The sequence below is a fragment of the Strix uralensis genome, chromosome 10 (assembly GCF_047716275.1).
Source record: "Strix uralensis isolate ZFMK-TIS-50842 chromosome 10, bStrUra1, whole genome shotgun sequence".
In the NCBI taxonomy this organism is placed as follows: Eukaryota; Metazoa; Chordata; class Aves; order Strigiformes; family Strigidae; genus Strix; species Strix uralensis.
The window spans coordinates 19,736,549-19,761,726 of NC_133981.1; the positions used below are offsets into that span (position 1 = coordinate 19,736,549).

The 25,178-nt window shown below is 41.7% G+C and overlaps 1 protein-coding gene across 1 annotated transcript in view; it reads left to right on the forward strand.

Moving 5' to 3' along the window:
- MAPKAPK3 (MAPK activated protein kinase 3) overlaps nucleotides 1-25,178 on the forward strand; it is a 51,768-nt gene that overhangs the window by 19,089 nt on the left and 7,501 nt on the right. The window contains exons 3-8 of the mRNA XM_074879557.1: nucleotides 17,336-17,475; nucleotides 18,318-18,382; nucleotides 20,618-20,697; nucleotides 22,478-22,604; nucleotides 24,103-24,178; nucleotides 24,354-24,478. Coding sequence (XP_074735658.1) covers nucleotides 17,336-17,475; nucleotides 18,318-18,382; nucleotides 20,618-20,697; nucleotides 22,478-22,604; nucleotides 24,103-24,178; nucleotides 24,354-24,478 — 613 coding nt within the window. The remainder of the gene's footprint in view (nucleotides 1-17,335; nucleotides 17,476-18,317; nucleotides 18,383-20,617; nucleotides 20,698-22,477; nucleotides 22,605-24,102; nucleotides 24,179-24,353; nucleotides 24,479-25,178) is intronic.

The following is a 25,178-nucleotide window of genomic DNA, read 5'->3' on the forward strand; positions in this document are numbered from 1 at the left end:
AACAGAGATCTGCTGGGTACCAGCAGAGAGAATGGGGAGCAGAGAAAATAAGGCCTGGAGGTGGTAGAGAATGAGCTGCTGAGGAGGCACTGAGAAGGAGCAGCCAGGATACAGAGATGGGAGCAGAGGGTCAAGGCTGAGTTTGGGTGAGGAGCCCAGGCAGAGAGGCAGAGACAGGGAGTCGAGGGGTGGAGAATGGGGCGGGGGAAGAAAAGTAGCTGGAGTCTGGGATTTGGAGGTAGAGAAACAGACCACAGGAACCAATGAAGAGCTGACAGAATAAGGGCTCTGGTACTAGTTTCAGGGGGTGAGAAAAGAGCTCATTGGGTGACGAGACTTGGTAGGAGAGGATGATGGGATTAAGGCAAGGGGTGTCAGAGGTGCAGATGGGACCACCAGGAGGGTTGTGTTTGGGGTTTTTTTTCTGCATTCTACTCTTGTCCCTTTCTGATGTCTCATGCAGTGCTCACGAAGTCAACTTAGCCAAGCAGGTAGTCACTAATTGCCTATACCTCTTTTCTTAGAAGCCTAATAAGATAAATAGATAAATAGAAAGCTGCCTAGCATATTGCTCACCCCTCCAGGCAGGACTGCATCCCAGAATCTCCTAGTTTCATGGTTTCTCTCCAGTCAAATAGCTGTAAAACTCATTGGTATAAAATGTTTTACACCCTCTTGTTTATCCACAGTTGTTATATTCTGTTATTGCCATTATCTACTTCTTTAGCTAACTGGCAGAAGTCTCTGCAGTAGATACGTGAGCTTTAGATCTGCAGATAAATCATGAGGGGTATCAGTATGAAGGTGCATAAGGGGATTTGTTATTTTCAGGGTTGTTTTGCTGTTGCTAAAAAAACCCCACCACACCACACAAACTAGAAAATCTCTCTCACATACACAAAACTCCTTCCTAAAGTAGCAGTTTTGGATTGGGAAACTGAGCATTCAGATGTAGTAAATGTCAGGATCCATGCTGTGTATATACTTTGACTGTCTTGCACTCTGTATTTTCTACCACAGTTTTTTTCAGCGCACAGACAAAATTATTAGATTGTTAAATGTTGGTTTCAGTAGCTGATTTCATTGTCGTCGTTCAGCATATGGGCGAGGCTTCTTTACTTCAGGTTATTCTAGACCTACTCTGAAAACAGATTTTTTTTCATTCCCCCAGGTTGTGCTTTGTGGTGTTTTCATTATGCCTGGATAACTGTTATTTTTACAACATTCTTTAAGATAAGTTTGTATTGTCCCTACTTCCCATATGGGAAGCAGAGGAATAGGGTAGACTTCTAAGAGTAAAAGTATTCACTGAATTTTGAGAGCTCCATGTGCAGTATCTCAGATGCGAGTGTCTTGTTTGTTGGATTCCCCCAGCCAGCCGCCCCCCTTCTCAGCGTATTGAGTAGCAGATTGCACTTTAACTCAAGCCAAGCTTTTTAGACCCAAATTCTGTTACAGCTGGGTGTGCCCAGGACTTTTGCAAATGAGGCTGCAGTTCAGGCTTCTAAGAAATGAGGTATAGGCAATTAGTGACTATCTGTTTGGCTAAGCTGACTTCCTGAGCATTGCATGAGACATCAGAAAGGGAGAAGGTAGAATGCAGATTTGTGAAACTAGCATTCAGCTGTGGTAACCACAAGACCCTTCTCTCTTATATTACACTTTCCAGCTTCTGTGTAAAATGAAGAGGAGGCGGGAGAGGCTACAGATAGCAGTTCCTGTCACTCTGCATCTGACTTGCATCCTGATCAGGTTCAGGTTGTACTCTGACTGTTGTAAGGATGAAGTTGAAGAGGGAGGAGTAGTGTATAACACTACTGTTTAATACATACATACAAAGGGAGCAATATTCAGGTTATTCAAGCACCTTAATCCTGGAGTTCACTCATGTTAGGAGGTCTGAAAGGGCAATTTTAATCGTATTATGAATCTGTATTTTGTTTTTGTTAATTATCACAGAGGCCTGTTGATAGCAAGAGCAAGATAAACTAATGGTTCTTTTTTCATCTGCAACATTTTATTACATATTTCTTGAGGGCGTATTAAATGGTTCAGAGAAAACAATTTAGAGGAACAGAATGATGAAATTGCTAAGTTATGCTGTATGCACAGAATTTATATTATCAGGATTTATTACAGCCTCTGTCGTCTATGCATTGGGGATTCTCAAACAATTTGTGCCAAAAGCACCTTGTTGCAGTAAAACATGACGAAAGTGATGTCCAGAGACAGTTTTTGTCCCAAAAGAAGTCTCTGACCTAGAAAAGAATCTGAGATCCCCGAGTCCAGTCTCTTAATGGCAAGAGAAGAGACTCTTAACCATGCCATAAGCAGTTCATATAGGCAACATGCATATGTAGATTATTCTGTCAGAAAAATCCATGGTGTAATCTTACAGGCGCTTCCAAGGGCCACGAGCTGCAGAAAACTTGCAGTCCACGCAACACGTAAAGACTGTATCGCACAACAGCTCTCAATAAACACTTCTCAAATTCAGCTGCTGGTAGGGTTATTTTTACTTCTACTATCAGTCATTTCCAATAAAGTGTCACTATTCTTCCTCTCTTTCACTGAAGCCTCATCAGTGCAAACTGCAACCTGGACCTTGCCTGCTTTACTGCTTTTTTTTTTTTTTTTTTGGTCAGGAATATGCAGAGAAGAGGATTCAGCTTTCATTTCTTTTTCTTCACTTTGTTTTATAAAAGTTACCTTATTTGCCTAGACTGGATCAGAACTTCAGTATTTTGAACTGCCATGCAGGCACTTCTAGGTGTGTGTATCAGTTACAACAAACACTGCAAATGATCCTGGTGGGAAAATAAGCTAATAGGCTGTGTTTTCCCTTTAATTTTTAGTGGCATGGCTTTGACAGTTTAGCTATGTAAAAGAATATTAATGTGTCTGAAAAATCCAAACATCGCTTGGAGTTTTTAAACCCGCAGCCCTGCATGTTGTGAGCAGTGGAAAGAGTCCATATTAGGGATTGCGGGAGAGACAGGAGGCTCCGCATGGGCTAGGACAGAGGGAGGGAAGGCACGGGATTGTGCATGTGGTGTCTGCTTTCTTTCATGTGTTAAATTGGTAGGACTACCACAGTGAGCTTCTATGCTAACTTTACCCAAATAATAAAAACTTGGAGACAGGATGTCTGATCTAAAGGTACAGTAAATAATAAACACACTGAACACAATAGATTATTGATAATAGGGGAATCTATGGCAACAGTATTTATAGGCTAACAGCATGGAAATTGGCAAAGATGGGAAGAGGAATGTGACTATTGTGACTGGGTATCCTGAATTTTGGAATAGGCACAACAAATGGTTTTTGGAAGGTTTGCATAGTCAAAGGAGATGATGTTATTAAAAGTGGCCTAGATGAAATCTGGGTTGAGGAGTACTGCAAGAATCTACAACGCTTTAGAGTATTTATAATGTATCTGTGATAGTATCTTTGCTGAATGGAACCTTTAAAGTTCACCTTTGAAGTGCCAGAGAGTACGGCTGGATCCTGGGATTTAAATATCCTTCTCTCTTTGGCTTCTGCCAGATATTTTTTGTTTTGTACCTTCTGCAAGGTATGTAAAACAAGTGGGTGACTCTGTCTGTGAGAGAACAAAGCTATTGCAGCTAGTGCAAAACAGCAGGGGATTCATGGTTGGCCATGAATGTGGCCATGAAGGCCTGCTGAGTTGTCAAGGAGAACAGAACTCAAATCGGGGGTAGCATTTATTTAGAAGCTTCCAAAGACATGGATGGAGGCTCTGCAGCTTTAAAAGTTGCAGTCAGGCCTTTTTTGGGCAGACCAAAAGGTGGGATTATGGGTTGTGGCTAAATGTCAGAATTTCAAGTTTCCAGACGTGTCTGTAAAGGAGGATGGTGAGCTCTGTTGCTCACTTCATTTGATGCACATTCTGGGATTGGTTTTTGTTTAGTTTAGCTTCCCTAAATATTTGCTTAATTCAGATCTGAAGCTGTATGCTTTATAACGCTACCTTTTTTTTTTCCCCCTGGTGCTATTGTGGTGTAACCAGAATTTGGGTCATGAAAAATATGCGCTTAGTCATTTGAGTAAGCATTCAGGCTTCAGTCATGTTTCTGCAGCCAAGCCTTATTCTGTCTTTCTCAAAAGGCAAGAGAATTTTTCTTTCTGATACAGATGCTGAAACAGCCTTTATTAGAAATTGCCTTGGTAAGTATGTTGCAGAATTATGAAAAGGCTGCACTTTCATATTCCAAGTTCTGAGTTCTTGTGGTCTTTTCACCCAGGGCTAACAGGGATAAGTGAGTGAAACAGGCATAGGTATTTATGTAACAGTCCTTTGGAGAATGAGCAATATTTTTCCAGTAGTGCTTGCTATATCAGTGTATGTTCTAGAGACTAAGTACAGCTATCGCATGGCATCCCCCAGAGACCCTGTGAGTGTCCTGCTGTGCAGCTCTCCCGATCTGCCAACATTCATTACACTTGTTTTAGGGGTGTCTTGTTTTCTCAGGCTCTCTTCTGAATCCCCTCACACTTCATGTAGTGAGTGCATGTACTGCCGAGGAGGTTTTCTTGCTAAGACTCACCTTTTCTTTTGTGATAATTGTTTTTAGAAATACCTCCCTTAAAACTGAACAGGAAATGGAATTTTGACTGCATGAAAACTTTATCAAATACAAAAATTTGTATTCCCCATATTTAGAAACACTCAGGAACTTGTAAACCTCCTCATAAGAAATGAGAATAGCCATACCCACCCCAAAATAGACAGTGGTTCCCACTCAGCTGAGGTCTGAGAAATTCAGACTATGTCCCTACTTTCCTAACTTGTTTCAGTAGTGGAAACTGGGGGACATAGCACACTGCAGGCAAGCAGAGTTCTCTGTAAGAGCTGTAAGGACTCAGGGAGTGAAGTGGAGAACCCTGATCTGACTCAGGTAGACCAAGGATCTGGAAGTGGATCTGCACCCAGACTTAATAGGTAAATCAGCTGTTGGTCATCTGATATGTAAATGCAGGATCTCTTGGTGGTTTTGAATGGTGGTTCTCTCCAGGACCTAAGTATGTTTTTTCTACCAATCTGTTGTATATTTTCATGTGGAAACTTTTAGTTTTGACTAAAATAGTTCTAATCTTGCAGTTGGAGATACAGCTCGTGATGGATAATTATGAATTCTGGCAGAGCACCCCCCCATGTTCAAAATATCACAGCTTCTTAGTTTAGAATAGTCAACTGCGAAGAAGAAACTGAGACTTCAGGAGCTTTAAGGTTTAGTGCATTAAGATTTGAAAAATGTCTCCAGATTCTGCCATAGGTGGTATCATCATTTAGTATTAAGAAGTGTTTTGAAAGTGATTGCATTTGACCTGGTTGAGCTTGTACTGCATAGTTGTAGGATGAGAACGATACATCACTGTCTTGATGTTCTTTCACCGGACCTTCAGGGATTCTCCACCCTCACCCAAAACAGCAATGAGAGTCAAGGAGCTTTCAGTGTAGGGATGCTGTGGCGCTCTTCGGAGCTGGGCTCTTGCTGGTTGTGAGCAGCCCTTATAGCTTCCATTAGTAACTAATGGGGGGCAGGAGAGTTGCAAGTGTGCCTGTGAATTTGGACAAAGAACCCCCTCCTTCGTCTTAGGACATATGATGATCAAATGGTGAAGACATACCAAGAGATGGTTTCTAAAAGTTTTCAAAGTGGCCACTGCTTGGAAAAGTGTTATGAGGCCATATATAAATAAATACGCAAGCATTTTTGGTGATAGGAGAAGGATTAACTCATGAAAGTTGAAATTACCACCACCTGACAGGTCTTGGACAGAATCCTGCATATTAAGCAGGTATCATCCAGGTCTTGTGGAATGCTGCATGATGTTCAAAATCTGCAAATTTCCCTTACCCTTCCTGTCTCCACTTGGGGATCTGTCTTCCCGACTGATGGGAAGAGCATCATGGCTGAGTGCCTTCTCCCCTTGCCACTGCCTGCTGTGAAGTGTTGAATCAGCTCTGTTGAGAGACCAGCAGCTGCACAGCTCAGACAATCTGTTTCTCTGTTAACATGGCTTTAGTGAGGGTATGTTTTCCTGATTCCCTGATGTGTCACATCTAGGAGAATGATACCGGATGGTACATTGCTTCTGTGAAATCATCACCACAGAATTCATTAACACTTTCATGGGGCAGCTGTTTCCATGGTACTAATGTTAGTTGGAATTAGGCAGGTGACTTCAGGCCAGAAAGATCTTCTGAGTCCTTTTTAACCATTGCCCCAGCTTTCTCACTCCCTCCTCCCCCTTCCTCAAGCCCAGACTTCTCTCTTTCAGGCATGCTGACTTGTGGAAATGAGCCAGCATTGCAGTGTACCACAAGCAGACACTGCTGCAGGGAGAGGGGGGTAAAGGACAGTGTCTTAAGAGAGGGAAATGGATCTCTGTTTCAGCTTAGAAAGATGAAAAGGATTGAAATTCCTGGAATGATTTTTGTTCAGCAGAGCTTTTGCTACATCTCATTTTTCTGACCCCTGTGCAGTCCCCAGCATGGTGCTGCTTTAGCCCAGACATCAAAACATCAGACTTCCAAATATTCTTGGGATCCTCCTCCTCTTCCTTTTGCATGTGTAGTCATGAGGCAGCCAACACAACGCAGGAGCGGAGAGGAAATCTATTCAGGAATGTGAAGGAAACGCTCTTGATTTTGGCAAAAATACACCCTTACATTTAAGCTGCTCTCTTTTACCTTTGTGGTGTCTGATTGCTTTCTGTCATCTGGTTGCAGGGAATGTGAAGCAGTTCTCTCTAACATCTGTCAAAGAAATGGAACATGAATGTTGGGGAGGGAGCCCTCTGCTCCCACCTCTCACTCCTCAGCATATCCTGGTATAGGGAGAATCTTTAGAGGGAGACTAGGTGGCTAAAAATGAAATAAAGTGGGCAGCAAAATGGAAAGATGTTCCCTGTCCTCTGGAGCTTAGGGGAAATAAAGTCTGCTTGCCCGGAGTAGCTGGGAGCAGTGACTTGTTGGGGGCTAGCAGAGGTTCTCGGCTGTTGAAGGAGAGCTTCCAGGGGTTTGGTGCTTGGCCAGGCAGGGTGGGAGTCTGGGTGGGCTGGGCAAATAACTGGACAGGTTTGGATGAAGAAGGGGAGCTGTGGCTCAGGAGGGGTTTAGATTAGAAGGATAGGGCATTTATATGTTGAGGGGATCTTCCATAAAGGCAGCTTGCATGGTGTTTCTTGAAGGTTTCTGAAAGGAACGGGGAAGGACTGTTGGGCTGTGTATGAACTGGCAGCTCCCAGCTGTGTACTAGGAAGTGTGTGTTTTCCAGTGTCCTGGATATTAAAGAGCACTTAATCAAGTAGTGAGTGCTGTAAGGCATTAGCTGCTCCAGGCGTGTGCTGTGGGGCTCAGGAGAAAAGTAATGTTTTTGATTGCTGGGTTCTAATGCTGTTCTGGCAAAGCAGAGCTGTAACCCTGGGTGGCTAAACTAGTGCACCAAGCAAAATGAATCAATGAGAATTGCAACATAAATAACAGTTTTACTGCACTGTCACTTGCTTATGTTGACTCCATCTGTTGAATTCCCCCTTCCCCCAGTTTGTTTCTTTTCTTTCTATGTAATAGTTTCCTTGACTTTAGAATATATATTCAGATGAAATAAGCACAAGAAGTCTTGGGAGAGCAATTACATTCCTCTTTCTCTTAATGGCTTCCTTTGCATTTCTAGCCTCTGCTGAATGCCGCATGGTTTTGTTTCCATTCACAGTCACACCATTCTCTGTCATATCTTTGCTGTACACAATAAGCAGTTTCAGGGATCTTCATGCCCGAGGGATCTTTGAACCATTAACTGAGCTGCCTACTGAGTTGTGACTTAAAAATAGATGTAGATCTTTGCTTGAAAATGCTAACAGCAGAGCTTGCACAAACATGAGTGTGAAAACATATATAGTGGTGATTTGAAGCACTAGAGAAATCTTACAGATGTCTTTGCTGAAGATTTTAGGGCTTTGTTTTATTTTTGAAGTCAAGTCAAGTTCCCACAGGTGACAGCTTTCAGGAGTGAGTGTGTGACATTACGCTGGCCAGAGTCGCTCCAGTTAGATTCTCAAGAACAGGGTGAAATCTCAGTATCTCTTCTGTGAGGGACATGAGGTACAGTTGCTGTCAGTGCCACTGATGTCTGGGATTTAGCAAGTCTCCCCTTAAAAGAAGCAGATGAGCCTTGTGGAATGGGTGAAGGAAGATTTGAGAGTTCTTTGTTTATTTCTGGGTTCTTGTGTTTGGATGATTTAGTAATGCTTGAGATGGATGGTGCAAGAGAAGAGAGAGACACTGCTTGGCCTGGTAGGTTATGTGACAAAGCACAAATGTGGGTGTAGAGAAAGGAAATGTGAAAGAAGAGGAAGAACAGCAATATATGAGAAATAACTGGCCTGGGTTGGCATATCGCCAAGTTATGCATGCATGGATGACAATCTTAAATTCATGTGGAAGGGAAGGGGAAGTCAGCTAAAAGGTGTGTGTGGGCAGTGGTATGAGAGGATGGTATCTTCATTCTGAATTCTGCTACCGAATGGTGGGACTGTAGAGGAGAACAAAGTGTGTGTGTGTGTGTGTGTGTGGGGGCATTAAGGTATTAACTGTCAAGAAGCAGGACTGGGGTGCAGAACAGAGTAAAAAGACAGATGCATGGAAAGTGCCTACAGCATGAATCCAGCATGTGCCCAGGAAAGCCTCTGTGATTTGGGGGAGGATGTCAGATCCTTCCTGGGAGTTCTTGAGTGATTTAATCTTCATGACTGTAGTCACACATGCAAGAAATATAGAGAAAGGCTGGGGGGCAGCACAGGTTCCTCTTGGAGGTACTGTTATCTGTGGTTAATGAGATTAAACATGTTGCTAATTTTTGCCTCTGCCTTGTTCAATATTATCACTTCTGTGTAAATTTTGATACTGCTTATTAGCATGAAGACTAGGAAAGGGAACATCAGACTTAGATCTTCTCAGTACTTTTTTCTGGTCTGTGTCTTCTGCCACATACTGCTCCAACAAAGGTGTGCCGTGTCTTGTTAATCTTGGCATCATTGTCCTGCAGTCCCACACAGCTGTACAGGTGGGTTTCAGGGCAGTTAGCACTGAAATGAGCATTAAGCATTCTGAATAACATCTGTGATGTTTGCTCTTTTCACTTCTTCCTGTGGAAAATGCACATAGAGTGCAATAGCTACTACTACTAGAGTAATTAGGTAAGTTGTTAGAGGGGTTGTGTGTTTGGGTTTTTTTTAAAGTAAAACAGAAGTGTAAGACTATATATATAACAAAAATGTCATATCATTGGGAGGGGGGGTGTTAGGAGTGGTTAAAATGGAATTTAGCAGCTATGGCTGTCAATATTGGGAAGCGTGTGAGAGGGTCCCATCCAAGCAAACACACATTCCATCCCATTTCATGACCAGGGAAGTGCTGGTATGTTTTTTGGAGGTATTGCTGCATCACAGTCATTGCACGGAGAAAGGCAAAGGTAAGGAAATACAACTGGCACATAAAACCCAAATGGGAGAGTTTTTTGTGATGGCTATAGTTCTTGTGGAAATCTGTGTCTCAGTCTCAGTTTGGCCTCCAAGACAGGTCTAACTCCTGTGCAGGCAAGATGTATCCTCATTGTGGGAAATTTCACTGCGGCAGGGTAGCAAAACTGTTGGCCATAGTTCATGTCTCCAACTTTTAAGTGATCTTTACATGCTTTGATTCAAGCATATAAAGGTGTTAGATACCTGGAAGATCACAATTATAGTCTGGAATTTGTTTTAGTATTCTATGAGTAGCTAAAGTCAAAGCAGAGGGAGAGTTTGGTGGGCTCATGATCTGAGGAAGTGCCACAGTATTTTGTACTACTGGAATTTCTTAAACAGCAAAGTTTCACAAGAAAGCTCTATTACTTTTCACCAGCCAAGGGTTGAGATATATGAATTACTGAAGCAGAGTCACCTGAATCCTTGTTATCAGAATTTATGAACTCAGAGCTGGCAGGAGTGAAGTTTTTGTTGAGGGTTTTTTTTTCCCTCTTTTTTTCTTTTCCCTTTCAAAGGCAAACTTCATATCAGACACTAGAGTGAAACTATAAAGTAAAAAGTGTCACAATTTCCAGCTGGGATTTTAGATTTCCTTTTCCTCAACTCAGAAGTTTAGGAAGACTGAAAATAGTGGTAGAGGTTCAGATATTTTTTTTTTTTAATTACAGTCCCAATTTATTGTAGGTATTTATGCTATATGAGGTTTTGGAAAATTTGGCATTATGCTGGTAACCCAAGTATGCTATAGGCAGAGCAATGTTGGCATCTCAGGCTGAACATCCTACAGTTTAGGTGTCGCAGCTGCCAAGTGTCCTGTGCTGTGTGCATGCAGGCACTACAGTCAAAATCTGTTCTGAGGAAGGAGACAATGGATTTTGGTGGTGAAGAGCGTCTCAGCGTGGAACAAATCCATACCAAGGTCCTACAGACCAGACATCAAAAGAGTGTGAACACAGATTCTGTGGCTTGCCTGTTTATCCTCCGTTTCTGCCAATCCCTGGAGAAAGAGGAAGTTTTAAAATGAAGGGTGGAAAGACCTTTAGAGCATGTCCCAATTTTGTTTCATCTCAGATGGTCATAATATACGTATTAAAGAATCAAAGAAATAAAGGATGTTCCATAGTGTGTCTGAGTTTTGGAAGGGGCTTTGCAGCAGGTCTCCCCAGATGCTGAATATCAACTGAATGCAGTCAGTGCTGGCTAAACTGCAGTGTTTTGTGGTAGAAGTTGTCATAAGGAGAAGGTAGAGAGAGGAGCTGATCTCTAGGCCTTCTTGTATAAACAAGCATTTGAGGATTTTCTTGTCTGGTAACAGCATGTTAGTAGCTGTTGGTGATTTATTTTTCTCTTAAAATATGGTTGCAATATTTTGAATAAAGTAGAAGCCGCATGTAGCTGGTTTGTAGCCTGTCACAACTGAGTATAACTGGAATCTTAAGGTGCCAGTAAGAAATATTTTCCGTCCACACAGCAGAGAAAACGCAGTATTAAAATGCAAAGTAATCTTATGGTTGTAGCAAAACACATAGCATGTTTTTTATTTAAATCTATATATACCCCATAGTATTGAATGTACAGTTGCATACTTTTGGCACTGCAGTACAAATAGATTCATGTAATGTTATCAGAGTATTTATCAGGACAGTAGCTTTTCTTCATGGGCATTTTTTGCTCATTTTTGTGCCTGTCTTTCATGCTAACCTCACGTGTGCAAGGGGATACCTTTGAAATATATACTGGCTTACTGCTTTGCCATTTCAGTTGTATTTGCCATATCTCCACTAACATTTATGAAGAAAGACAGTTGACCTTTGCAGAGTGAATGGCTAGATGCATGTGTAATTAGAGAATTAATAGTGTTATGTCTCATTTATTTACCTCAGGTTGTACAGTCATATTGAGTGCCTGGTGGTGATTTGAATATTGCTACAATAAATAAAATTCAGAACCACACCAAAGTTATTTTTTGAGAGACCTGGTTGATTCACTGCAGGAGAGAGGCTTGGAGCAAAATAATATTTATGTGGTGTGTGCTCTCTGGGGATGGAGAAGCAGGAGTGCTCGGAGAGATAAATTCTTCAGCAGATTTGCTGTATGTCCAGTGGGCAAACTCTTACAAAAAAGCACATCTCTCTCTGTTAACCTGTTCTTTTTATCTTTGTCTATTCTACTTTCTCCTGTTTTCCCCTTAAAACGTTGCTTAAGAAATTTGAAGCCTTGTGTGAAGCCTTGAAATTGGTTTCAGAGTGTGACTCTGACACCACATGCAAGAAGTCCTCTCTGAGTCCTCTTCATTCTCGCTTGTGCTGGCAAGATACCAAAGATGTGTTGTAGCTTTTGCCATTTCGAAGGATAAGCTGAGTAGAGATTGGAAGACTGGAGAGAAGAGGTGGATAGAGAAGGGTCCCTCAGTGCAGACAGTAAAACCTGATACTCAGTAGGTTGAGTGAAAAGATTAGATACCACAGGCAGGAGTGTTGCAAAACCGTGCTACTTGACTGTTATTACTGACTATTATTAACTTGGAGAAGCCTACCTCTGGGACTGGCTGTGTACCCAAGCACTGATGGAGATGCCAGTTAATGCCAACTGTGGTAGAAGCTTGGACAGCTCTGCAGGAATCGGGATGACAGTTTGTTTCTGTGAAGCCTCCAAGCAGATTTAATTTCTAGTAGCCTAAACTGGATTTGAAATAAAAGCAGAAAAGTGAAAGATTTAGTGCTGACCTGTGCCTACCCTGGTTTTATCCCTTGTCTATAGACTGATGCTTCAGTACTAAATAATTTGAGCAGAAATGTGTTCTATTCTTATTTTAAGAAAAAATTCAGTGCTTTCTTTGAGATTTGCATGTATGGATTTCCCTGCTTGCTGGGCTGCCATTGCAAAAAGACACGTGCTTCTTGCTGCAGCTTGACTGACTGGCAGTGCTGATGCGTGAAGAAGAAAACCTTGATAATCTGAATTCCTTTAGCATTCTAACACAAAGAATGGCTTTATCCCTTATGAAGAGATCTGGAAACAGATAAAGATTGTTAACATTGAATTAATAGATGTAGTGCAAATAATCAGGATGTAATAAAAGACAAAATGTTCAAGATAGCTTTCTTCCTTTTTTCTTCCCCCCCCCCCCCCCCCCCTCTTCTTTTTGTAGCATAGGGGAGGGAGGAGATGAAAGAAACATTATCCAAGCCTCCTTTTGCCATCAACCCCTCTTGAATAAAGAATGACTGGAAGAGCTGCTCTGCAGCAAATGGTGTTAGTTTCTGTGCATCAGCGTGAATTCCAAGGCTTATTTGTAGGATTCAGCATTTTTGTAACAGCTATATGCAAAAAGAAAAGAAAGCAAAATAAATTAGACATTTATCCACTTATGCCTGAGCAGAGACTTTTTTTTTTTTTGCAGCTAGAAAAATAAATAAAACTATATTTAAGTGCCTATATATCAGTATTATATGCTGAGGACCACTAGGACTGAAAGTTTCTGCAGGTCCCATTTCTGTTTTAATAATGGGAAACCTTCCTGTGAGGAAAATAGCACAGAGAGTATAAAACTGATTGTCTGTTGAAGGGGAGTTCAGATTCTGGAATTGGTGCAAGTAAAAGATGCTTGCAGTGTCAGATGCTGCTTTAACATGGCACGTGCAGTAGATGAGAACTGAGCCTGTAACTGTTCAAATCTAAGCACCGCAACTGTTTGGAACTAGGAGAAATTGCTGAAGTTTAGAATAAATTAAAAAAAATCATATGTGGGGGTCTTAATCCCATGTATAGGGAACAGATAACAGGTGTAATAGTAATCTGTGTAATCTGCTAGTGCATGTTAAAGACACAAAGAAGTCATTGCTTCATGCCCTCAGGCTGTTTCATACCTGTGCCCATGGATATCTTCTCTCTCTGTTACAATTTCAGAGTCCAGAAAATCACTTGCCCCTCCCTGGAGTCCTTAGAAGGCTATATCCTGTATAGATCAGATCATTAAGGTATGAGGGTTCCTGCTATCCTTCCTCGCTTACACAACACTGAATCAATGGAAAAGCAATTTAGAAGATACTGTATCACTTTTTAGTCTCTTTTTTGTTGGGTTGTTTTTTTTTTTTTTTCCTATCAAGAAATTCTGCACAGGGAGAAATTTCACAGAGCTGGCCTTCCAGGCTGCAGTTTTGCAGGTGCTCACTAACCTGAGTTAGGCCATTACCCCAGAACTGAAAGAGTTCAGGCCTCCCTCCACTGCCCAGGCCCTGAATTAGCAGGGCATGCTGGAGTGTCTGCTGGCATCTGTCCCACTGTTCCTCAGAAGCAGGCTGAGCTTTCTTCCCTCTCCAGCTTTTTCAGATATCGAGAAGAGTTGTGTGAATCACTGGGGTTTAGGCCTCTAGAGCTCTTGTACTTTCTTGCCTTCCATCATCTCTGTTTTTGGTCATCTCCCTGTGAATAATACATGCTTCATCTGCTTCTTTTAGGCAGTGGTTCAGTAATGCTGAGCTCCAGCAAAAATACCGTTTTCTACTGTGCAACTCATGTTCCAGACTGTGTTGTCTGACCACACACGTGGGCATCCTCTTGCTGTTACACAAAGACGTTGTGCATTGGATCACTGATCTGGCTTTGTGGAAAATTGGGAGATGGGCATGTTTCTTGAGTTTGTCTTGTTTTGAAGTTAGGTTGGTTCATGATCCTGCCCACAGTCCATCATGATAAGCTGTGACTCAGCTGAACTGTGTGGCAATTCTAGGGGGATGGCAGGGGGCTTCCTGAGCTGGTACTATTTGACAGAGCTGCTCTTTCCTCAAACCAGCGTGAACCAGCAGTGCTGGAAAACTTACCTGAAACTCTGGGTTTGTTCACAACGACCTCTATACTTTTGTAGAATGTCAAGGGAACCTGGTCATAGTCTTATCAAAGCTATTGCAGTAATAGAAGCACAGTCTCTCTTCAGGCTCAGGAAGATGGCAGAATATCCATTTATGTTTTTTGCAAGTTTGTTAAATTTAACCGAAGGGCAAGAATTTCAGTCTGTGTTTCTAAATCATCACCTAAATTTTGTAGAAATTGGTGCTTTCAACCCTGCCTGGCTTTCATTTTACAGGTGTCTGCATCTCTAAAAGGTATAGTTATGGCTTCTGGTTTTAGACATAAGGAAAAGACTTAATTTATTTTTAAGGCTCAGAAGGAGAAATCCAAAGGTTAACAGTTGATATATCAGATGTTGCTTGGTATGTGTATCGGCTCTTTATTTTTGCATTTCCTTTTCTCTGCTCCTCCAGGTGTCATTTTGACATGAGTACATTCAAGCCTGGCACTAAGGAGTGTATGAGACTTGCTTGTAGGGGTGGAGAAAAGAAACTGCAGCATGCTTGTGTGTATCTAAATGCCTTGTAAAAGCTCTTTAGAGAGTGAGAATTCAATTCTGTGAAAAAATTTTCATAAGCACTTGGTACAAAGATGAAAACCAACATCTCTGCGCACTGTACAAGCACGAAGTACACAGATTATAGTGCAGTTAACATTAGTGAAGAGAATGGTTATCTCTAATTAGTAGCACAGGATAGGTGAGAAGGTTTTTGAAGCGTCCTGCTCAGAAATGGCATTAATCCAGTAATATCCAAGGAGTAAACCCTGTAATGCTTTTCTGAATGGCCTGGTTAGTCCTGAGGGTGTTTGGGCTTTATTGTTGCATGCATAATTTAATGAACTTTTTAAAAGACCTCTAGGCAACAGCCCAAACTCAGAAGGGCAGAGGGGAAAATGCTGATAGACAGTTCTACTGAGCTAGAACACAGTGGCTGTGAAGGAAAAGCTTCTGAATGGACTGATGGCTGAAAGAGGTAAAGCAACTGCACTTGGACTCGCTAATGGGCTTTTTGTCCAAATTGGAGCCATCTCTTTCTTTAGGAAGCTATTTGTGTTGGAAATCAGGCCATAGCCAGGCTGGAGCAGGAAGGAAGAGGCGGATAGTTAGTGATCTCAAAAGGGTGTGCTCTGGGTGCAGAACGACAGCTGTGGAAGTAGGCTGGTTGCAAGGGCATTGAACTCTGCAAGAAAGCTTCTTCAGCTCCTTGCACTGCTGAAAATCTGGTGTCATGCTGGAGCCTTTGGAGCAGAGCTGAGGAGCCTAGAGGGTGGTCACCGTGGTGAGGCTCCCTGCCCGTTCAGGTAAGGAGCCAGCACCCCTCCTGAGGTCACTTGTTCCCTCCTGCAACCTCTCTGTGCTTCACAAAAATACAACGGTGTGCACTCAGCAGAGGCGTACTTGTCATCCTTTTCCTGTTCTCAGCCTGGAAAAGAAGAGAAGCCTCTTACCTTCTGTCCAGTGGTTCCCGAGCACTTCCTCAACATTTCATAAAGTGTTGCAGGCCTTTCCTGCCATGTTACTATGTCTGCTTTGCTGAAAGGGATGTTGGAAGCAGCAACAAAGTGGAAGCTTTTTTTTCAATGATGCAAATTGTCTGTGTTGGAGTCAATAAAGAAATCAGAATTTGCAACTTGCTTCCTGTGACCTTTAAATCATGAGTTTCCCTATATTGAGAGGTGTCTATGACACCATTAGTGCCTTAGCTTGGCAACTGGGTGGAAAAGCAATCTCATTTTCCTGGGCTGATTCATAGGTCCCTAATGACAGGTTACATGTTAATACTTGTTGTCAGCAATTATCATGCAGTTGTGTTTTGACTGGGACCTGACTGCAAACATGACTGAGAAGAGCTTCAGGCTAAGGCCTAATAGTGCAGCAATGATACTTTTTGTTTGCCTGTTTATAAACAGTTCCCCCACAGTTGTTTTAGTCCTTTTCTAAAGCGAATAGATCAGAGGTGATTGTTCTTTGCTTGTTCTTTATTCTGTTTCAATGCATTTAACAATGCTTTATATAGCATCAGTTTTGTTGCTGCTCCATCATTACAATGATTATTACTATAGGGCATAAAGTATCAAACTCAGATCACAGTCGTATTGTGTAGGAACCGTATAAATGTGCAGTAAAGAGAGAGTCTCTGTCACAAAGTGTTAGTAGTGTCTAGAGAGACGAGGCAGAGAAGAAAAGGCATGATTCAGCAATGTGCCCCTGTTGCACAAAAGCTCAGTTGCAGAGTCTGATACAGAGCAGTTCTTCAAATGGAAAGGAACATGTTTCTTGTGTACGAGGTTGCAGGATGAGGAAAGATGAGCTCTTACCTCCCTTCTAGAGATTAGCACCTTTAAAATAAACTGGTCTTGCATGTGACAGAGAAAGAAGTTCAAGCATCTAGATAGTCAGAGGTCCCTTTCTACCCTGATGGGGCCAGAAATTTGTGTAGTATTTAAGAAGCACATTCAGAGTCAGTGTGAAAGTCCTCATTGTTTTAAGTCTCACTGAACTTTAAGCATTTGCTCTGCACCTAAGAAGTCTCTTCTCCCAGCAACTGGGGGAGGCAAATGGGAGGGTTATTGTCCTTAGCAGAGGGATTCTCCTCTCTTTGCAAGTACTGCAAACAAGCAGGAAAAAATTGCTGTTTCCCATCAGAGGCGAGTGAGTGGTCTGTCTCCGCCTCAGATTCAGAATCTCTCCTCAGTGCCACTCGAGGTTGTTCCAGTTCTAAGTGACCAGTTGTTTCTGTATTCCTCAATCTACGAAGCTGGACAGCCCAGAGATGGTGAAAGTTTTGTGATGGATTGGCATCCTTTGGCTGGAGAAAGTGTTAAGAGTAGCCTTTGCCACCATCTTTGAGCTCAAATGCATGTAGGTGCCAATTTAAAGCAGAATGATGCTGGCTCACTGACATTGCTCACTCCTGTTTCTTTACAGCTCCTGTATGACAACCCAAAAGCCCGTCAGGAAGTAGAGTATCATTGGAGAGCATCAGGGTGTCCCCACATTGTCCATGTCCTGGATGTTTATGAGAATATACATCATGGAAAGAGATGCCTCCTCATTGTGATGGAATGGTATGAACCAGCAGCAGCCCCCCGCCAGGGGCTTGAGGGGGTGGAGGGAGGGGGAGAATGTGTTGGCTTAGATGAGATTTAGGTCAGCTTTCTCAGCAGCACGATTTTGGTTTGCACAGCAAATCTTTTGTTGTCTTTATGGAACTGGTAGGGAAATGTGTAGCTGCTCCAGCCATCTTGTATGATGGAAAAATGAGGAACCTTAACCAGAAAATAAATTTTCCTTGTACTCCATGACAATTGTCCTCATTAAAGCATTGACTAATTAATACAATCTTGAAAGATATGTCTCTACAAATATGATGTGCTTTGATTGTGATTGGCTTCCAACTTCAGATGTAAATCCAATGGTCTGACATGATCCTCTTTGCTACTATTTTGACTCTTAACTTTTCCTATTCTCTCCTTGATCTGTAATACCACAATTGCTGCCTTCTTCACTGGGGATAAATTAATAATCCTTTTCACTGTCTTTGCTTCCTTCTTTCCTTTTTCTTCATCTCCAACCCTTAGATAAAATAACATTACTGTCAGACGCCCAGTACCAGCATATCTGACTTCCCAACTATGTGTGTCATGTTCCTTGTGACAGGGTACATTAAACTGAAAGCATTAAAACTCCTTGGTCTTGTTTTGTTTTCTATTTATTCCATATCAGAATGTGCATTGATTCAAATGAGTGTGGTGTTTAGGAAGCATTGGCATAGGAGACAGCCTGTAATCTCTTCTAATCTGCCATGGTTCTGTGCACAGTGAGGTGTTAATATGGATGCACCATCAGGTGTTAATTTGATCTCTTCTGCTCATATAAGGTGGGGCATTTTTTGTGTTCTTTGTTTCAGCATGGAGGGAGGAGAGCTGTTTAGCAGGATCCAGGAGAGAGGAGATCAAGCTTTCACTGAGAGAGGTGAAAAATTGCAAGTTTAATTTTAAAGTTTGTTAAAGATTGCTTCTCCCTTCCTCTGTGCCTTGCTTAGTTCCCTTACAGGAATTTTTCTTTGATTTGGTTTTTGTTTGTTTGTTTTTTTAATTTTCTATCCAACTGTGTATTAAATAGTTATTTTTTAAAGTTCTAAAGTTTTAAAATCAGGAATTACCAGAATTGGCCAAGTTCAGGAACAATGTGGAAGGTTTAGAGGAAAATTCTTCATACAAATCTGCTCAGCTTCTTCATTTCTGAAGCACCGCAGCCTCTGTTACTCTAGTCCCTGGTCTCCTGCCAGAGCACCTCTAACATGATCAACGCAGCTTCTACTGTGATTCCTCTTCTGGCTGTCCCTCAAGCAGCATCACTCGCTGGGAACAGCTATACTGTTAGGTGATGAATACAATGAGCGAATCACATTTGATGAAACATCTCTTATTCAAGGGTTTTTGAGTACTACTTGAAAGGAAGTGTTATTAGCCACACTGTAAACAAGCCTGCCCCTCTATAATAGGGACTATGTGCAAGTTTAAAGACCTGCTATGAGTCAGTGACAGAGCTTGCAGTACAGTTGTCTTGCCATTTTTATTGTCTTTGCAATTTATTATTTGCAGAGTACCACAGGTGTGCTTGACTGTGGTTCTCCTTGCTCACTCACCACAGACAAGAGCTTGTTTCTGCTCAGGAGTAAAAATGTTAGTGTTTGTAACTAGCATCATGACAAAATTATTAGAAGAAGAAAATCTTACACCTGAGCTTGTAAATTACTATGACTGGTTTGCAAGTCTGGTATAGAGGCAAGGCTTTTTCTGATCCTGTGTTTCCTAGCCTGGGATGAATCCTTTAAGTGGTATGAGACTAATGCAGGGAAAACAAGTGCTTATTTTCAGGAACTTTATTTGTTCCTCTCTAAAATACAAGATTCCAGGGGGGAAACTGGTTCTGTGATCATTAGTGACTCCACTCTACTAAAAACGTGATTTTTCTACATTAAGTACCCTTGTATAACATTCTAAATACTTACTCGGAAGTCATCTGGGAGTGTTAAACAAAAAAAAACACCTTAATTTTTTCCTGAGATAACTGAGCCCCATTCCACTGGATTCCCCAGGTTCACTGGCGGTTTATGTATCAGCCACAACTTCCCATTAGGAGCCAGGGTTTTTGACCTGGTCCAGGAAGGAGAAGGGTTGTGCAAGGTTTTATACGAAGATGAGTGTTTCTGCCTTCTGATTGTCCTTGCCTGAGACTGTGTAATTTCAATCTCAAACCATGTGAAAAAGAATTTCAGGTTACACTACAAGAACTTCTACCTTCTCTCTCACTACTGCAGCTGAGGTTTCTACCTATGCAGAAAACAGAGGATCAGGTTGAAGTTGCTAATTCTATTTTCCTGTCAAAGGAGATAATATAATGCTCACTTAATACGTATAATGTACTATATAATATAATGGAGATAACATAATGCTTACTTAGTACAATGGGAATGTCACTCCTCCCTGCTCTGAAACCTCTCCCTGTGTAACTGAACTCTACCAGACTTCACGAGTACTGCTGTTGCAAGGCTGCTCACCAACCACTAGAATTTCCCACTGGGGTTATGTTAAATTTTAGAAACATATTATTTCCAAGGTGGCAGTTTGGGCTTTGCAGAATAGAACTGTTGATTTTGTTTCTCCTGAGGAAGAACTTCTAAAGACAGTGAGGAATTAAGATGTGACCTATCCTAAAATTACTATATTGTTATGTTGCTCTATTTTTAGAAAATCTGTTAGATCCTCCTATTACTCCTGAACTAGAAGCTGAAAGTTAAACTTCTGTTTCGGACAACCAAGGACATGTCCTGGACAATCAGGGATATGTCCTGGTTGGGGCTCCTTTCTCCACAGTCTTCATGTTGCTTGCGTACCTGCTCTGCTCTTGCTGCTTTTCTGGTGAGCAAATTAAAGCACAGATTTACAAGCTCATAAAAAGCAGGAGTCTCAACCATTCAGTTGCAGTGCCTGCTCAGGAGGAGGGCTGAGCAGCCGGGGAACTGGGGGGGTATGGTTGCTTGCAAAACCAAAACACAGCTGTTAGGGCTAATTTTAGGTTTTCTAGTCTTGACGCTAGCCCTGTATTCCAGCAAGCTGTTTGTAAGTCATAAGCATTCCCAAGCATGTCCCTGAGTTACAGTGGGAATGTTAATGTGACCTTTCTCTAAAATTGTATTTACAGAGGCCTCTGAAATAATGAGAGACATCGGAACAGCCATCCAGTATCTGCATTCAATGAACATTGCCCATAGAGATGTCAAGGTGAGGCCTGAAGGGGTGTGGGCAGGGAGAAAAGAGCGTAAGGCAGAAAAACAAATGGGCAGTAGTGGTTTAAATAGAACTAGGAGTACAATCAGATGGTCAAAGCGTTACTGTTCCTCTGCCAGTGTGAGAAGAGCTCTGTTCACAACTAGTTTGCAACTAGTCAAAGGTCAGAATATTCATGTATGCGAATGCATTCCAGTTGTGTACTAATGCAGAAGAATCCGGTGATAGTCAGATGGTTAATTAAAGGGGTACTGCCAACTTGCAGTCCAGTTAATTAACCAGAAAATAGCACTGCCTGAAGTGAACTTGTACTAGATGCTATACCTCTATGGTACGGTCTTTCCCAGTTATTAGTTGTTTACAGAATCATACCTGTCAACCCACTCCCACCACAAAGAAAACAACAAAACAAAAAAAACCCCAAACAAACACCAAAACCCCCTTCAGAAACAGGAGAAACTGCCTATATAGGAGAAATAATACCAATTCCATGCATCCAACCCACTTTAATAGTATATGTAAATATTTGGGAAAATAGGAAGATCTCAGTTACTACCATGTGGAACAGTGTGCTTTATTAGCTAGTTTGTACCCAGATCTTGTTGTAGAGATTTGACAGGGTTTGTAGTATTGTATTTTGTTTTCATTCTGTAAAGTGCACAGCACAAGCAAAGACAAGGTAGCTGCATCAAGGCATCTCTAGCACAGCGATACGACAGTGTGATGGAATGTGCTGGATGGAGAGCAGGTCACATAATGATAGACCGAGGCATCTGATTGATTCTGCCGTTCTGAGTTTGTGAATTTTCTACAGATGCTTCCATGTGTTTAGCTGGAGGGAGAACTGCCGTTTCTTGGTGTCACTGAGGGGTGTGTTTGAGGGTTCTTTAGGTAGGAACTGGAGAATGACTTAACAGTTCAGAGACTAAACATCTATTCACTTTTATGGAGCTATGTGCCATTGCCTATCACCAGCACAGAAATGGAAGCGCATAGACCCAAACACCCCCTACATACACTCGGTGAACTAACATAGAAACGGTTCAAATTGCTTAATAGATCCTAAATCCTGTTTTCTTTCAAGCCCTTCCTTCTCTATGTCCCTAAACACCAGCACGAGAGAGGGCATAGCTTCCTTGTGACTGAGAAACTGGAAAACAAGATTGAACAGTTGCAGGTTCTGGAGATGTGCCGTTGTCCCTGTTCTCGTTTACAAGAGCTTTTACTTCCCTCTGTGCCACTTCTGGCTTTGGAGAGCCTTTATGGAGCGTGGAGCAAGAGTGGAATTAACTCAGGTTTCAGGAGACAGAGGAGGGGGGGAGCAGGAAGGGGACTGTGTATCAGTTAATTCTGATGGAGTTATGTCAGTTGCTCCTTGAGAGTTTTATGACTTCTCTTGTCTTCCGCCTCAGCTACTTGAGTGCAGTACAGAGTGCTGTCAGATCAGCTGGTGTTGATCAGACAGAACAATCCTTGTAAGCGCAGTGACCTAGAGAGAGGTTCAAGAAGCCAGACTTGACGCCCATTGGACCTGATGAGACTCTTGTGATTTGCTCTCCTAAATACCATGTTGAGAAGGGTGTTGATTCTTAGTCTGAGCAAAAATGCTACATGTCAGGAGGGAACTTCCTGCATGGTGTGGTGGGGATGTGAGAGAAGTAAGAAGACCCAGATGCTGGTGGTGGTCCAGGCAAGTGGGAATAGTTTGACCTTTCAGCTCATTAGAGACATCTCTTCATTGTCCAGTTTATCCTTTCTCTTGGTGACCTTTCAGCCTGAAAACTTGCTTTACACATCTAAAGAGAAGGATACTGTACTCAAACTCACAGACTTCGGCTTTGCCAAAGAAACCACTGTACAAAATGCACTGCAGACCCCCTGTTACACTCCTTATTATGTGGGTAAGTTATCCAAGATGCATTTCTTTTGTGTTTCAATCTGTCATCCCTCCCCTTATAGCAGGTCTGTGGGCTGTAGGAATGGATGGGAAATCTTCTATTGTGGATGTAATGCAGAGAGGTAGCCTGCAGAATTTAAAATGGGATCCAACCCAAACCTAGTCTGGTTCCAGTACAGTTCAGTGCTCCTGCTTTCTTCCTTGGTTGCAGAGGAAACAGCCTTAACAGGGATGCAAATGAGGATCAAGGAGAGAGAACATGTTGCTTCTGATTACACTTGAAGTAATCCTGATGTTTCCTCTGAATGATGCAATAAAAGCCATAATTTGAACTCAACTTCATGATTATTTGGGTGTTTCCTTGTAAAACTTCCCTTAGCTTAACTAATGCAATAAAAGAGAATGGGGAGAGTATTGCTTCAGCTGTAAAGCTTCTTAAAGCTGGCAAATGGAGGAATTAGTAATAAAAGACCAATGTGACTTAATCACAGCTGAATTTTTGCCTGCATTGTGTCCAAAGACAGAGCACTGTGTAATGAAGGCCACAGCAGACTGTCCTTTATGCACTCATTTTAGAGTGTGTCCGTTTTGGTCTTTGAGTTAATAGTCATTCACCATATGGTATGACTGAGGCAGTCCACGCTTGGAATGTCTTTGGAGGAAAAAAGGGCTTAATTTTTTGGAAGAATTGGTTCTTTTCTATGATGTAAGTTTTTATAGTCTTTTGTATTGAAAGATACTGTTACTCACTGTTAGCAGATAATTACCATAGCACTGTTTTTTGTCTGATGCTTTCTTCTATATTTTTGTAAGCTGGGATTAGTGATAAAATGTTAAGGAATTTATGCATATATGTTTTTATGCCTTTATATTTGTATATAGACAAGCTGACATTTCCCTTCTCAACACCTTTTTATAAACCAGCATGATTGCTCATATGTTTAGAGAATCATTTTCCTTACAAAATGAAGCTCCCTGCCAGTTCACCTGCCCCAGGGAAAAAAAAAAAAATCCCCTCTAAATGTATCTCTCTATAATTTTGCTCTGGAGGCCAAAGAAACGTAATGCTCTGGAGGCCAAAGAAAAATACATTGCTCTGGAGTTGCTGGAGCTAAACACATTCCACCTAGGTATCGTTCAAAATTTTATCACAGCTCAAGTAGATCCTTTCTGTTCTGATTTCTGGAACATATGCTCCTGCCTCTTTCAGTGCAGTGTCTCCCTGTACACATTTAGCTATAGCTCCTTCTGCTTTTCTGTAATCTTAGTACTCTCTTGAGCAGAGAGACACTAAGGTGAAGAGTAGGGCATTTTGCCAGCTCCATTCCTCCTTTTTAAAGCTACATTAGATGTGTTTAGGAACTTGTCAATAGAAAATACTACCCAGTTCCTGCAGTGAGTTGCATTTTTTTAATGCCTCTGATATTTTTTGTTCAAGTGTGTGATGGAGATGAAAGGAAATGTCTGGTACTCTGTTAATTTCTGGTTTTAATCTTCTTTAGCCCCAGAAGTCCTTGGTCCTGAGAAGTATGACAAATCATGTGACATGTGGTCATTGGGTGTCATTACATATATTCTGTAAGTATTTGGAAAGAGGCTTGATGAACAGAAAAGGACACATCTCGTTAAATCTGCACTTACAAGTAATTAGTCACTAGGATCATTCAACCTGCAAAAGAATATAAACTTATATGGGACTTTTTAAGAGATGAAAGGACTTTGCTAGTTATAGTTCTTTTGTCCACTCTTACAGCCTGTGTGGGTTCCCTCCATTCTACTCAAACACTGGTCAAGCCATTTCTCCAGGGATGAAGAGACGAATTCGGATGGGGCAATATGGGTTTCCCAATCCAGAGTGGGCTGAAGTATCAGAGGAAGGTAACAACACTCGCTGCTACTGATGAGTATGTGCATGGTGTGCAGTGGTGAAGTGTTTGCAAGAGACTGTTTCTAAAAACCTGTCTTAGTTTTTGTTTCCTTTCTTTTAGAATTTAAATTAATTTTTTGTAAGGTGATACAGAGAATGACTGGGAACTCAGATACTAGCCAACAACCTAAGTATTACAGAAAGTAACTGACTACTGAAAACTTTCTTTCAAATTCCAGCTAGTGCTAGTGAATGCCAAGATTAAACCCTCTGGAAACAAAAGTCTTTAATCCTGAGAAAGGAGACTGCCAGGACAGCTGCAATACAAGCTGAGTTGGAAGAAAGGCAAACTGTCTTAAGAACTCATTCAGGCTTTTCCCTCCTTGGTGATACAGCCAGCAAGGATGGGAAGTTTTCATGCTAGGTTTTTGTGATGTGGGATCTTGCCAGCCACCACTTAAATCAAGGTCAACAATTTATTTTGTATAAGTCATTGACCAAAAGCTGCTGCTGTTTAGCAGTGACCTGGATGGGCTCAAACCAGTGTCCTGAAAGTGGATATTTTTGATTCCCTCTTATTCTGACAGTTTCATAAGCTGGAAGTCTCACCTGCCCTTCATATTAGAGAGAAAGGTCAGCAATTTATGGGCACATCTTTTTCTCTAACAAGCCCTTTAAATTGCTGTTGCTAACATCCTGTTACTGTCTGCT